Raw genomic sequence first — 15,445 nt, 5'->3', positions numbered from 1 at the left:
CCAGAAAAGTAATAAATATAAGTGCATAAGTATTGAAGAACTTAAGCAAACCTGAATCTTACATATGTGCAGAATATCTTTAAAGCTGCTGCTTTTTTTTTTTCTTGAGTGTTAACTCGGAGAGTGGTCACCTACTCCAGTTTACCATTCATTTTCTCCAGTCAGCGGACTAAGGCCTGCTGTGCACCATCTCAGCGTGGAGTGCCTGTAGAAATGAGGGAGGCACCGTTTCTGCCCCCAAGAAGCTCAGAATCCAGTTGCAAACAAGCAGCTGCAATGCCCTGGGATAAGTGAAGTGTTGCGATAAGTGAAGTGTTGCGGGTAGGAGAAAATCAAGCAAACCTTGATTTTCTTGAGAAACATTTCGGGTGGGCACAGGAAGATAGTAGCAGATTTCTAGGTGAACAGGGAAGGAAGGATTGTGCTTCCACAGAGGAAGTGGAATCAGCAAAGGCCCATCGAAGTGAAAATGCAATGTAGACTGACTGAGTACATATTTATGGAGGACCTACTGTGCGCTAAGCCTTGTTCCAGGGGCAGAAGATACAGCTGTGAACAAGACAGACAAAAATCCCTACCAACCTGGGGCTTTCTGGTAGAGAGAGACAAGATGAGCGAAATTAGTAGATAAACCATGTACCACGCCAAGAGGAGATAAGTGCTGTGCAGAAAAATAAAGCAGAGAAAAGGCGCAGGGCTGCACAGTGGTATTTGTTTGCGGTTTTAAATAGAGTGGTTGTGGAAAGCTTGCCGAGAAGTTGTGTTTCATCTGGGACCTTAAGGAGCGCAGGCGTGTGAACTGGGCCCATGCCTGGGGGAGGGCGCTCGTGGAGGGGACACGAGTGCGAAGGCCCGGAGGCTTCAGTGGCCTGGGAAGGGAAGAGGTGCTGGCTGTGCAGTGAGAAGTAACGGGGAGGTCAGCTGGGGCCAGGCACAGGCCTCATTTGTCAGTGTGAGGGGTCGGACTTGATCCTACAGGCAGACGGGCGCCATTAACGATTTTTGGATACTCTTAACTGTTAGCTTTGTCATCACTGAGACCCTCAAATTGAGTACCACATGACTCACAGCTTGGTGTCTGTTGGAGTAGAGGTTTGATTACTACGCAAAGGAAACTTGTTTTGTGAGAAATATGCAAACGTATTTTTCAAACATGGTTTTAAGATTTCTTAATCTTTCTGTGGTCTTATTATATTTACTTGTATGATTTATTTTACACGAATCTTAGAGGTTAAATCATTGCTGTGTAAGCCGTAGTCCTCCCATGATATTAATATTCATTTCTTGACATACCCTAAGACGAGACTCCTGCTTTTTATTGTCCCCTAATCTACATTTGCTTCTAGGTAGAGAGTTCTAGAGTGAATTTGAATTTCAAGGACTTGATACCTTTAAACATGAGACAGACCCTGTGTTGCATCAGGTTTCTCTGGTTTTTTTTTGGTGAGGAAGGTTGTCCCTGAGCTAACATCTGTGCCCATCTTCTTCTATTTTGTATGTGGGATACCGCCACAGCATGGCGTAATGAGCCATGTGTACTTCTGTGCCCAGGATCTGGACCCGTGAATCCCAGGATGCCGAAGTGGCACCACCAGACCGGCCCCATGAGGTTTCTTAATAGGCCACAGCTGTCTCTCATTCTCATTTCCAGTTTATAGCACTTCCCACATAAATATTTGGTAGCAATGTGGATTTTAATGACGTTTTTGGGAAAAAAGATCTGGACATATACTTCAAACTTTCACTGATGATGAAGCTGGGTAACAGTAGGAAATTGTCAACCGTGCACACAAAAAAAGTGTTCATTGAATATTGTTGGCAAATTGTGCTTTGTCGCCAGGACCAGAGAGCAGGAGATTCATGGAGGGTGTAGAAAATAAGTAAGATCAAACATAGAGATAAACGTGCTTCACAGAAGAATTTAAAGGTTGGGGTTTTTAGGCATGATATTTCTGGATGATATTTCTTTGTAGAACAGTACTGGAGTTAGTGGAAAGATCAGTTAGAAATACAGTTATTAGAATTAAACTTGATCACTCTTTCGGTTCTTATCGTCTTCCACTTGGTTTACTTTGAAGAATGCAGATAAATTGTTAAGGTAAACTTCCCAGCAGTGGCTCAAGCTGATGTGTAAAACCATTCCTTCCAATCGATTGCCACCTGATTTCACAAAATTATTATCCTGAAAGGTTCCGTAATGCTGCTTACAGATCCTTACACCTTTTAAAAATCTTTATTTGCCCCTCAGGAGTTGCTGTATATGAAGGCATTGTTGCCTTAACAAAGAAGCCCTTGTTTCCTGGATGGTGGAATAGTTGGGGTCATGTTTATATTGTTGAATTTTCAGTTCTGATGTTTCCAAAGGTGCTTTTGCAACTCCGTTTGTCTTGGATCAGAAGGTGTCATAGAGAGCCCTCTGCCTGCCCCATGGTAATGACCATCAGCAGAAGGTCTTTAGGCTATACTCTCTCTAGATGGGCTTCTCCAGAGATGGGAAAAATAGCAGTGTTCCTTCCCTTTTTCCTGATGCTCAGCTTCTCTGGACTCACTTGAACTGGAAATATCGCCCAACCCTTTGACGACCTCGCTTCCCTGTTTCTTCATTCCTCCTGTTGCCCGCTTGATGATGGTCAGTGTGGAATTCAGACCTAGGTTGCTTAGCTTCTCTCCTCAGCTAAATGTGCTAATCTGTGGAAAATGCCTAGTATGGTCTCTGTGCATAAAAATGTGGCTCAGTGAATGTTAGCTGTTCTCAGAAGATTCATCTCGGGGGCAGGGGAGGGGGTGAAATGCGCTTCATTATCTGTGCTAACTGTTCAGCTAGTATAATGAAAAATTTATGTCCTTCAAAGTGCTTGTTTTCAAAACACCGTCTTCGTTTTATTCTTGTTTGTTTGACATTCTGGTCACATTTCTTCTTTTCAGTGTAGTGGTTCACACTGTTGGATGAGTGCAATCGAGAAGAAAGGCATTCCCGTATCTAGTCTGCTGTTTTTGTTGTTGGTCATTTGACTAACATTTTAGGTTAGAGAATACATTAATATTTATCAAATGGTACTGTGCATTATTCATATCCACAAGTACCTTTCTGGCAAGAAGCATTAAGTTGTGTCATATTATCTAATTATGGTCATGATAGATGAAAGTGGTAGAAAGGGAGATAATAGAGTTTATTATTTAAGTTATTATTTATTTATCTAACATCGTTGAGGAATATGTTCACTCATTTGACATGTCATAAATATTTATTGATGTGTGGAAGTGTTGGTTAATACACTGTTGAGGTTAAGAGAAAACTTGAGTTAGTATTAATATTTTACAGGTAGGAAGACTGAGATCCAAAGATGTTTCTCAGTTATTTCTAAACAATTGACTTTCTTCTCCTACCACCAAACTCACTTTCCAGAAGAAGTTTGGCACTTAGGGGGCCGGCCCGGTGGCACTGTGGTTAAGTGCGTACATTCTGCTTCTCGGCGACCCAGGGTTCGCTGGTTCGGATCCTGGGTGCAGACATGGCACTGCTTGGCACGCCATGCTGTGGTAGGCATCCCACATATAAAGTAGAGGAAGATGGACACAGATGTTAGCTCAGGGCCAGGCTTTCTCAGCAAAAAGAGGAGGACTGGCAGTAGTTAGCTCAGGGCTAATCTTCCACAAAAAAAAAAGTTTGGCACTTGAAAATTCAGTTACTTTGCTTACATTCAAGTCCTCTTGTCCTCTAACCTCCTGTTCCTGTTCATTCCTTCTGTAGATACTTATTTTTCTAAGCCCTCTGCTAACCCAGTGATGAAAAAGAAGAGTAAAACTAGATCCATAGCTTTAAAGAACTCACTTTCTGGTGGAGGAAATTAGATGAGCAATTTCATTATACTGCCATAAATGAAAGAAATTTAATAGATACACAATAGAAGTCCTACAGAGGGGATAATACTGAATTCAGTCCCTATAGCGTGGATGAAACCTGGAGAAAGTATTAAAGACTGAGTAGGAGTTTTCAAAGCAGGTACAGAGAAGTTTTCTAGGCAGAGAGAACAGCTTGTGCAAAGCCATGGAGTCATGAAGGAGGCTGGGTCATTTAGGCAGCACATAGTCATTAAGTACTGCTAGAGTAAGGGGGAAGAGTGGAGGAGATGAGGTTGAAGAGGTGGATTGGGATCAAATCAAAACAGGCTTTGTGTTCCATGCCAAAGACTTGAATGGCCAGATGTTGGACTTTATTTTGTAGACCATTGCTTCCCAACTCCATATCCTTAAGAAGTGAGATAGGGCTGTTCTTATAATGCCGCTCGCTGGATGCTCCGTACACTGAAGGTACCTCTGTAGGAAAATAGGACACTGGGAGCCAGGTACCTAAGGGATGGCTAATCCCCTGGCTTAATTCAAGGATGGCTTTTAGAGTATCTAGTGGAAGAGAAGAAATGTGAAACAATTAAGCACTTCTCCAAGGTAATTTTTCCTTCAAGACGTATTAATTTGTAAGCAGTGGTACAGTTGGTAACTGAAAACTGATGTTCTTTGAAGCTGGCTAAACATGGAGTGCATGTTTTAATGGACATTCAAGCTCAGAGAAGACTGTGATGCTTAATGTGACACATACCTGAGACAGAAGGCCAATCAAACACTGCACAAACGTGGGCCAGGGGAGAAGGCCTGAGAAGTTTCTTAAAAAATATTGGGATCCAATCTCAAAGCAGAGGAAATGTAAGGGAGTTGAGTTCTACACCATAGGCACAGTCACGCTAATTGTAGCTAGGGAAAAATTTACATGAGCAATCAAATACCTGTCTTGGTTATTTTTAAAAATTCAGAAATGTAACTATTTAATATCTGACTTTGAGTAACTTCCTGCTAAAACCATTAAAGAGAAACTGATTGAAAAAAATACTTCTTTGTAAAATTACCTGGATGAGTTAACATGCTGAATGAGACTGTTAATCATAAGCCATTTATCAGATGTCTTAATGAGCTTTTTGAAGAACCAGTTTTTTATGTTGCTTTTACCTCTGTTGCATTGATTGTGTCCATCAGTTTTGATGTGTGGTATTTCTGTTCTTCATTTTTAAGTACTTGACTGACTTTCCATAATCCTCTCCCATTTGAAATAAAACCTTTATATAGAAATTTCTGAAGATATACAGAAGTAGAGACAGTTGTATAATGACACAGTGCTTCAACAGTTATCAATTCATGGCCAATCCTGTTTTAATAAATTGAGACCTCAGCTCGTGAATCCTTGAGGATGGGAGGTGCTAGAATTGTTATGTTACAAGCACCATTGGCTTGCCTGACAGCGCACAGTGACCGTTTTCCAAACCTCAAACAGGTCTGATGATGGGAAACTATTTTAAATTTAAATTATGACCGCCCTGAGCGTATGATTCTCTCATGCTGTTCCCAGTAAATTGTTGTCATTGTACATTATCAACAAAGATGCCGGAATAAGGAAACAGGAGGATAAAGTCTAAAGGGACCTCACAAATTATCCATTACACCTCCATTTTAGTAATGAAGAAATTGGAGCCTAGAGGGCCAAATGTCTTGTTCAGGGTCACTCTGTGAACTAATGACAGAGCTAAGGTGGTGGTCTCCTGTGACACTGATCCTCTTCTGGGCTGTTTTTCTATATCTACTTTAAGGTGGATGGTTCCTGATTTAGGCAGAATTATAAAATAGGAGAGTTGGGTTCTGTAATCCCAGTCTCCTTATCTTTTCTTCTTGTTTCATGAATTCCTTTCTTTTGGAGAGACTGCTTTTTTTTTTTTTTAAGATTGGCACCTGAGCTAACAACTGTTGCCAATCTTTTTTTTTTCCTGCTTTATCTCCCCAAATCCCCCCGGTACATAGTTGCATATCTTAGTTGTAGGTCCTTCTAGTTGTAGCATGTGGGAGGCCGCCTCAACGTGGCCTGATGAGCGGTGCCATGTCCACGCCCAGGATCCGAACTGGCGAAACCTGGGCCGCCGCAGCAGAGCTCAAACTTAACCACTCAGCCACAGGGCCGGCCCCTATGCTTGTCTTTTCTTATGCTGCTCTCTGTTCCCCACCAGCTTCCTGCTATCAAAAAGGAAATTATCCTTCCCTTACTTAACCTTTTCCTGTTTCAGGATTCCTAGAAACATTTTATTCACATACTTGGTATGATTTTGGTTAGAATGATGGAAAATTGTACTGTAAACTCCTCTTTCCTAGTATTTTGAATCCTTAGCACCTTGCTCAGTTTTTGATGTATAATAGATAGCAACATCTGTTTGAGGAATGAATGATTAAAAGAAAGGATGAATGAATGAATGAGTTTACATTCTATAGTTCATCTCTGGTTCTCTGTTAGTCGTGTTGCTAAGGAGTCTAACAAATTACAGCAGTGGAACATTTGCTTATCATTAATAAATATTTTACTGTAAGTTGATTTAGTAAATTGCATCAGTGCTGTTTGTTTTTCAAAGAATTCCTCACTTGAACGTAATATGAATCAGTGGTCATGTTTGTTATATATTTAGAGGTTTGCATCAGTTTAAGAGTTAGTCTTCAAAAAATTATTTATGTGCATATTTTAATATTTCCATTGTTTTGAATTCAGGCTTTGTCCATTTTGGTGTATAGTTACATATGCCTATCATAGCTTCACTTTGTGGAAATGCCTGTAAAACAAATTTTTGCAACATGAATCATTTCTACTGATAACTATAATTTTGTCCTTCCTGCTTTGCACTGATTACAGCGCAAGGAAGAGAGGGAGAGGGAAGCACCAGCTTTTGGACCATCCACCTTAAGCTCAAAGCAGAGAGAATGAAAGCTCACTGCATTAGTTTCCTCCTTGAGCAAAACTGAATGCCTGATAACAGCCAGCCGGGAGCTGGGGGAGTTAAAGCAGCAATTTTACATTGCACTGGAGTTTCTAGGCTGGCATGGAAAGAGATGCCAGTATTAGCTATTTGCATCTTACTGTAGCCACAGGGATATGTGAACAGCTGGAGAATTAATTTGATATATATTCCCAGAAGCCTCTCTTCTGCCAACAGAATTCCATTACCGTGAGCCTCTGAGTGTGTACTGTGAATTTGTTTCTTGCTTTTTAATATCTGCTATAGCATATTTCTGGTAAGTGGATTGCCACATAACAGGGTGCAGCTATATCTTGCTTCAGAGTAAACTCCACTAACCTACGCTGGTACAAGGTAGAAAAGCTCTGACTGTACAACTGCCTTTGGCCTTCAGGAAGTCAGATTTCAGATGAACACACAGTGCTTTGTCCAGTAAGTGCAGTCACACCTGAAACGTTTTATTCCATGTTAGTGGAATTTCAGACCCCGACAAGCAGATGGAAGGATATTTTGAAGGGCACAGAGGACCCGTCAGGCCAGGGTTGCCATGGCCTGTTTCTAGAGCTCTGGGGCATGGGAGACATGTATCCCCCAGAGCAGCTGCTTCCCAGATCTGGAGCTGGGTGTGTCTCTGTGCATCTTCTGAGACGCCTCTTCCTTCGCATCCTTTTTCTCCATGCCCCCTTTCCTAGTCTCAGGATCGAAACTCCTTTCTAACTAGCCTTGGCATTTAAAATCTGTTATAGCAAAATGTGGAAGGAAGGAATTTCAGCCATCAACAAGAATATCGGAAGATCCTTTATGGAGCAGGAAGACCAAGTCCAGGATAAGACTGCATGTGGCTGTTGGAAGTGCAGGTGTTTTTGCTTTGGTACCACATGTGCGCTTTTAAAACAAAACATGCATTTGCAGAATCATTCATTATACTAAAACTAAGGGTTTTATTTAAGAATACATTTGCAGAGGTATCTTTATTGTCTTGAACTTTCAGGCTAGGAGGTTACGTCTTGTCACGTGGAGAGGACCAGGAAAAAAACTAGTTGATATAAAGAATTAAAAGGCAGTACTCCTGTTTTTAACTCCTTTTTCCCCCTCACCCTCAACCAGTCCAAGGAGAAACTAGGAACTGTGTCAGAGAATCAGAACCTTGATCCTTGTGCTGTATATGTGGATTTACTTAGGAAAAGAGAGATTTAAAAACATTGAATTTGCCAAGTGCTGTCAGCAACACCGTTGGGCTCAGATTTGATTTCTGCAATCAAAACCTACTAAGTTTTTGCTTTCAATCCCTGTTGGTTGGCTGTTAAATTATTTTAAAGTATAATGTTCTGTAATAGAAGAACATAAAAGCATTTGTCTCAGAAGCATGTTGTACTCCATCCTATAAAACAGTGGTTGCTAAGGGAACTGTTTGCCAAGAGGAAAAACAAAGTCTTGATTAGGATGGGGGCATAGAATTGAAAGAGTTTCCTCTCAGAAAGGAAAAGAAAGCATATAAGACGTTTTTGGCTTCCGAGTCAGGTGCTTCCTGACTGGACGTGGTGGCTGTGACGTGTCCTGGGGGGCGGTCAGGCTTACCTGTACATCTTCTGGCACAGCTGCTGCTGCCTGGAGGCTTCTGCTGAGAGTGAAGCAGAAAACAGTAAGGAGCCAGGGAGAGCAGGTTGCCTTTTAATTCTGATCCCACACTCAGGGAAAATGGGCTTCCTGGGGGAGGCAGAGAAAAGCATCTGGCAGTGAAAACAGTTTGGCTCTGAGGTGGACTCCTGGAAGGACTGTCGATGCCAGCCAGGTGATAAGAAGTTGAAGTCTTAGAGCTGAACTGGGAAAGAGACTAGTGATAGATGATTCCTAGTGAAAGGGAAAGGTGCCAAAACACATCCAAGCATTTCTTTAAAATGTGTGCTTCGTTAATGCTTTACTAATAAGCTTTTTAAATAAGATTTTTGTTGTGGAAACATTTTCTTTATATTGAAGCATGATTTTCTTTGTGATTATGTATACACACACACACACACACACACACAACTTTTTTAAATAAGACTTTCTGGTACAAAAAAAAAAAGGGGAAAAAAGCATTGACCATCCCAGCAACATGAAAATCTATCTATCCATCCAGTTATTGAACACTATACTAAGTCCTGGGATTAAAGGGGTTCAAAATTGGATAAGACCTGGATCCAGCCTGTGAGGACTCTTTGCCTAGTGGGGAAGTTTGATTTATGTTGAACTATTACCATAGGGGACAAGAGGTCTGTGCAGGTGTTTATGGGAGCATGGAGGTTGGAGCAGCTCATAGCTGGAAAAGACTTCTCAAAGAGGTAACATTTGAACTGGGTCTTGAAGGATGAGTAGGAGTTATCAGGGAAAGAAGAGAAGGAAGTGTTGTAGGTGGATGATACTCCACGAGCAAACACATGGAAGCAATGATTTAGGGTTTGTAGTGAGTATCTCAATGTGCTTAGAGCATTAGGATGTCGGAGGGATTGGTGAAAGATGAGTCTGTAGGTATATGTACAAGCCATACCATAAAGAATCTTATATTCTACAATAGGAAGTTTGGACTTTTTCTTGGTGGCAAGAGAGAATCACTGAGCAGATTTGTTTTTTGAGGAAGATGATTCTGATGACAGTGTGGGGAATGGGGTAGTAAAGGGACAAGACACAGTGGCAGGGAGACATATTAGAAGATATTGCCATAGTTCAGGAGAGTGAGGTCTTCAGGGAGTTCCCGTTAATGGAGGGAAGGGATGTTTATTTTGGAAAAAATTGTGCAGTAGAATCCACTCAATTTGGTGATACAATAACTGCACATATTTACAAAAATAGTAATAAAAATTTCTTCTCAGCATATGATGGGAAAGAGGAGAAATATATTTTTTTCTGTGGTTCAAATGTTACTTGAATTTCTTACGTGTTTTTAAGTTTCTAGGGTTGAACTATCTTTGAATTACGAATTTGAATATACAGTTAGAAAAACTCCTTCATGGCAAGTTTCACAGTACAAGATTAGGCCAGTGGTCCTGTCAGTATGTCAACAATTAAATAGAGATAAGAAATCATTTAGATGCACCGTTTTGTTATATATAATAGCTGAAGATTAAATTGTCACCTAGTTTTCTGTATTGAATTGTTTCAATATATTTCTTTCTGGTTTTCCTGTCAGAGTAATTTAGTACTTTTGCTGTTGTCTTGAAGGTAGGAATGTACCTTTGTGTGTGTACATGTTATATACATGTTATTTCTAAGGACCAGATGCAGGCTGAATAGGAAAACAAATTTTGAAACAGATAAATTTTGTTTTTGTGTAAACTTCTAAAATCGTTTTGCTAAGAGCTGAGGCTTTGATCCAATCACTGAGCCTGATCTCCTGAAATCAGCACACAGGAGGTTTTCTATTCTCTCTCTTCAGAGAATCAATCGCCCTGAAGCTCTTTATGTTGTAAATGATGTCCTTCTAAAGACCCGCCCACCCCCCCCCAAGAAAATTATTTATTTTAGTGAAGGAGATCAGTCTTTTGCCTAACTTAGGCAGTAAGTCGGTGACGTCACGAGATGTAAAAGTTGGCCCTATAAAAACCATAGCCATCTGTTTGCACTGTCTTCTATGAAAACACATACTTAAGATGGCTTTATACCTGCCTTAGTTTGAGCACCAGGTTTGAGGTATCTTAAATTCAAGTGCTTTAAAAAATTCTCTCCAGATATGGTTATCAGAAACATGTTTACTATTTAACAGTACCCAGTTAAGGTGCGATAAAAGATTTATTAAAGATAATGTTAAGAGGGGGAAAAACCCATATAATATCTCAGAGATTCATAGAGAAATAGTCTGGCTTCCTATAAGAGGTGTTTCAGCTATGAGGAATATTATTAAGAATTGAGCTTGCCTGCAGTTCTGTCACGTTTGTTTCATTTGCCTGAGCTGCATCCCATGAAAGCTGGTTTTAAGATCTACTTTATTTCTTACAGTCTACTCCATTTGGTGTCCAGAACACTGCTTTGGTCTCAGCTTCAAAATTCGACTAACTCAGCCTCTCATCTCACTAGGCTGGAACCCTTAGTTTTGCTGTCATCTCTGGCTTGGGTTGTGGGCAGTGATAGACATTAGCATCTGTACTGAAATGTATTGGAGGGGATCTCCACCATTGTATTCCATTCTTGAGTCTCTTGGTGCTGTCTGACTTCTTATGTTTATTAACTGCCTTAATGCATTAAGTCGCAGAGCTGTTTCAAACCTGAAACTAGTCTCTACCAGATGGAGTAAAACATTGTGGGGTTTTGGGGAATAATTTTATAGATTGACAAATGTGACTTCTGTAATTCTATTGAATGTGGGAAAATCCAGGAATCTTTGTTTAAAATTAAGAAGTTTAAAGGCATCTCAGCTGTTTTTGTAATAACATATAAGAGAAGTAGTGGTGTAGTGGTTGTTGATCACTAATGTTTGTGTATATAGCTATTTAATGTCTATGTGTCTGGCTGCATTCCAGTCTTCTCACTTATTAGGAGGTTGGGTTTCATTCATTTGTAAAATTGCAGCCAGACTGCCTTTTGTAAATTGAGGTGTCAAAATTGGACGTTAATCTTGACATCCTTGTACATTTTTGCCTTCAAACAGACCTTTGAATGAAGCTAACAAGCCAACATGATGTGATTGTTAATTGTTTTACAGATGAGAACTGGGATGATGACCAGCTGCTTGGTTTTGAACCATGCAATGAAAACCTTGTCTCTGGCTGCAATATAATCAATGGGAAATGTGAATGTGACACCATTCGAACTTGCAACAATCCCTTTGAGTTTCCAAGGAAGGATATGTGCCTTTCAGCTTTGAAGAGGATTGAAGGTAAGTACTGATTTTTGCAATTGTAAGCCTTAGTATTGTGTAACTCTGAGCAGTGATAGTATTTGAGCTTGAAAGGGCAGAGACAAGCTTACAGACATTGGTAGCTTTTGTAATCCCAAACAAGATGCATAAAGTTGACCAGATGCTGATGTGATGGTGTGTGTGCACATGCACATGTGTGTTTCTTGGAAGCCATGGAGTGGTCCTGCTGTGGTGGTTTGTGCCAGCTTGCCTAGGTCACCTCTGCATAATGGATGATTTCACAAGTGGTGTGCTTGAGATCAGCATCTGTTGTCACCAGGTCCATTCCGCTTGATTTACCATAGGATGGTACTCCATGAAGAGAGTGCTAATTAGAAATCAACTCCTCTGGCAAGCAAGTGCATCTCTTTAGAAGAGATGGGAGAATTGTGCAGTGAGGATTGAAGGCTTAGGTTGGTTTGGGGGCAAAATCACATAGCTGTGGATGGATTATTGGGCATTTCACCCACGGAATAAAATCAGGAATTACATTAAAATAAGAAAATTATATTAATGTGGCCTGTAACTTTGTACATTCATGCATAAAACCTAGACACAAGATTGAGGACTTAAAATATGATTCATAACTATAGTAATCACAAGGGGCATACCCAGAGCTTGATGCCATGGCTTGCAACCAGAATTAACACAGGGTAAGGCCTGGGCTTGGGTCTTAGCCCTGACCCTGGCCAGCATTGAACTCTCTCTTAGCTCCAAGTTCCTTTTGGGGGAGAAAGAGGACTGAACGAAACATTAAATACACCTTTATTGCTAAAATGATGCCGTTCTCAGATGGAGAGGTTGGTAATATAGTTTGGTGTACCTAAGAGTTCCAAAATCAAGCTTATAAGGGCAGTAGTGCAGGACTGAAGTTTTTGACTTGTAATAAGTTTCCAAGTGATATTAAACGGTAGTAAAGAATAGGAAATTTGTGGTAGCTCTAAAATCCTATTTCTCTTCGTATTTACCAATTCTCTGAATCATTAAGAGAGAATATAGTAGAAAATAATAGAAATAAAATTGTAGAACTGCAAAGGGCCTTAGATGACATTTAGTTTAGTCCTTGAATTTGAAAATTGGAAAACTGAGCTCCACACATTCCATCAGTAAGAAGCCTGGGACTGACCATGTATTCTTTCAACTACATCATGGCATTAGTCAACACAGTCAGTTACCTAACTCGTTTTTGTTGTCTTGTGGCTCTTTGCTCACCCCTGTGCCTACCCCATTGCCCACCAACAAAGAGTATTTTGCCAGTTTCAATGTATAAACTCTCAGGGATATAGATGAAGTGATCAAATGTCGATTTAAATAATTAATTTAGTTATTTATACATATTTAGAGTCACATTATAGAAAATAATACAGCACTTTAGATGATTACTTTTTGTCGTTCTTATATTTCACAAAACTGTCTTATTCAAATGTTTAAATGCATCACTGTGACTGTCTCTGCTTGGGCTGCCTTCCAGGTCATTTAACCTCATTTGCGAGCACACCCTCTTCACTACCATCTAAATTGTTTGATGCAGCAGATTTTGAATCTAAGTTTCATCACAAGAAGTTTTGTTCCAAAACATTCTATCTTTTCACATAAAACTAGGACAGTTGCATTTTAATTAGTTAGGTGGATATTTATGATCTTTACACTTCGGAGATTAACTGCATTGATTTTTAAAGTGATTCCAAAAGGGCTGTTATGAGATCCAACACTTCCAGTTTTTGAGATCATTCTGTTAGGAATAATTATTGTAGCTGATTAAATTTCTTTACCTTTTTTTTTAGTTGATTTTGTCAGATGGGCTCTATATAATCCCAAAGTAGGATTGGTTGAGGTCATTTAAGATTAATATGTCTTCTACAAATAGTACTTTGTTTTTAACAATACAGCACCCTGCCATATTTGAGATCTTGTAAAAAGTCAGTATTAGGGGATTTTCCTTTTCTGAGAAACAATTTTGAAGGAAAAAGCTCTACTTATATTCCAGTATATATTGCATATAAAAGAATTAGTGGTGGTATAGTACTGTATGTAAGTAAGTCATTAATGGCAATGAAGACTTGGAATGCTATAGGAATTTAGGGCCAAAAAATGTGACCTGGAATTGTACGATAAGGTGTTGTGGAGGAGGTAGAGTCTGAAAAGTTTAGAATTTGGATGGCGATGGGTTCCAGGAGGGAGAATGATGTGGACAAAAGAATAAAATGTAGAGTGAGATTTGCATGACTTCTCTGTAAGACACTTGGGAAACTAGTCTAAAAGAGCAAGGTTTTATATTGGTAGGTAATAGGAAATAAAGATGGGGAGACAGGATGGGATCAGATTATAAAATGTCTTCAAAATCATGCAGAGGGCTTAAGCCTGGTAATATGAGCTATCAAAAATCATTGTCAGTTTATGAGCAGAGAGAAGCAGATCATGGCGAAGTCACTCTTAGGCAGACTGGGGCCGTCAGGGGATGTGGACTGGATTAGCAAAGGAAGATCCTGCAGTCAAGAGGCTCGTTGGAGTGCTGTTTCAGTTACTTCGATGTGGTGCCACAAGGGACTGGGCTGGAGGGTGGCAGGGAGCCTGCAAGGAAGAGATGGCTACGTGTCATTTTGATGGAAGAACCTACAGTGTCCCCTAACAGATACGGGAGGGATGAGAACACACAAAGATGGTTCTAGGGTTCCTAACCTGAAATAGTAGAAGAATAGTAGTGCAGGTAGCAGAAATGGGAAAGCTCTTCTGGGATGTTTGTGATAAAGTGGAACTGAAAAATGGGGTGGTTGTCTTAGAGGGATATAGGGTCAAGAGAGGTTTTGAAAATATAGGAGATATTACAGCATGCTTGGATGATGACAAGAGTGATCTAGTAAAAAGGGAGAAATCAATAATGGAAGAAAGGTGATGATTGCAGGAGCAAAGTCTTTGAGGAGGCAGAGGAGCAAAATTGTCTCTATTTCTCAGACGTATAAAACAAGGTCGTCAGCTGACATTGAGGTGGAAGGAGATGTGTGAAAAATGGAGGTGGGAGAGGAAAATGCAAAGTAGCTATCTCAGAGAGAAGACAAGTGAATTAACAGGGGAAATGTATTAGGGTTGCCTGCTAGTGCTGACAGCTTACTTGAGGTTAGTGGTTATAAATTTGAAGGGAGACTAGCCAGCACAGTTGTGTGCTTTTCTCCAGCCCTGGTGCAGATGCAGTGTTTTTGGAGAAGTGGTTCTAACCAGGGTTAAGATTTTTCCTGGTAAGTCTGATAGAAATAGAAGGGCACCGAGATTGAGGGTTATGCAAGAGAGTATTTATGGTGATTGACTGTACAGTCTATGCTGGGAAGGAGACAAAAACAGGGAACAGGGAAGAGACACTGAGCCAGAAGTTCTGTAGGTAAATCCAACAGCTCCGTGTGGCTGGTACATAATCTGATTGCATGTGCTTCATGTGAACAGGGCTTTACTTTTAAAGAGGAAAAGGAAGAATGATCTGAAAGTGGCAGTGAAAACAAAGAAGACACCTACCCCATTCCCAGTATTTATGGAGTGTGAGAAATGATGCCATCTCCACTTGAGAGACTTCAAGGGACAAAGAGTAGCCGGGGTTTCAATTAGAGCGTGAAGGTGAAGGGTACATCTGGAGGGGAGTTGGGTGATGACAGCCCATGAGTTCTAGAAGGCACAGTAGAAGGATTGGGAGGGAGGGTTCTGCAGGGACTGGGTGATTTTGCAGAGCCGGGTGAGGATAAGAGGCCAGTGACGATGGATGATCTGG

At 40.4% G+C, this 15,445-nt stretch overlaps 1 protein-coding gene across 1 annotated transcript in view; it reads left to right on the top strand.

Moving 5' to 3' along the window:
• Positions 1-15,445, top strand: part of CRIM1 (cysteine rich transmembrane BMP regulator 1) — a 187,717-nt gene that overhangs the window by 27,688 nt on the left and 144,584 nt on the right. Inside the window, exon 2 of the mRNA XM_044772230.2 lies at positions 11,497-11,670. Coding sequence (XP_044628165.2) covers positions 11,497-11,670 — 174 coding nt within the window. The remainder of the gene's footprint in view (positions 1-11,496; positions 11,671-15,445) is intronic.

The sequence above is a fragment of the Equus asinus genome, chromosome 6 (assembly GCF_041296235.1).
Source record: "Equus asinus isolate D_3611 breed Donkey chromosome 6, EquAss-T2T_v2, whole genome shotgun sequence".
Taxonomy (NCBI): Eukaryota; Metazoa; Chordata; class Mammalia; order Perissodactyla; family Equidae; genus Equus; species Equus asinus.
This window is presented reverse-complemented; position numbering and strand designations above follow the sequence as displayed.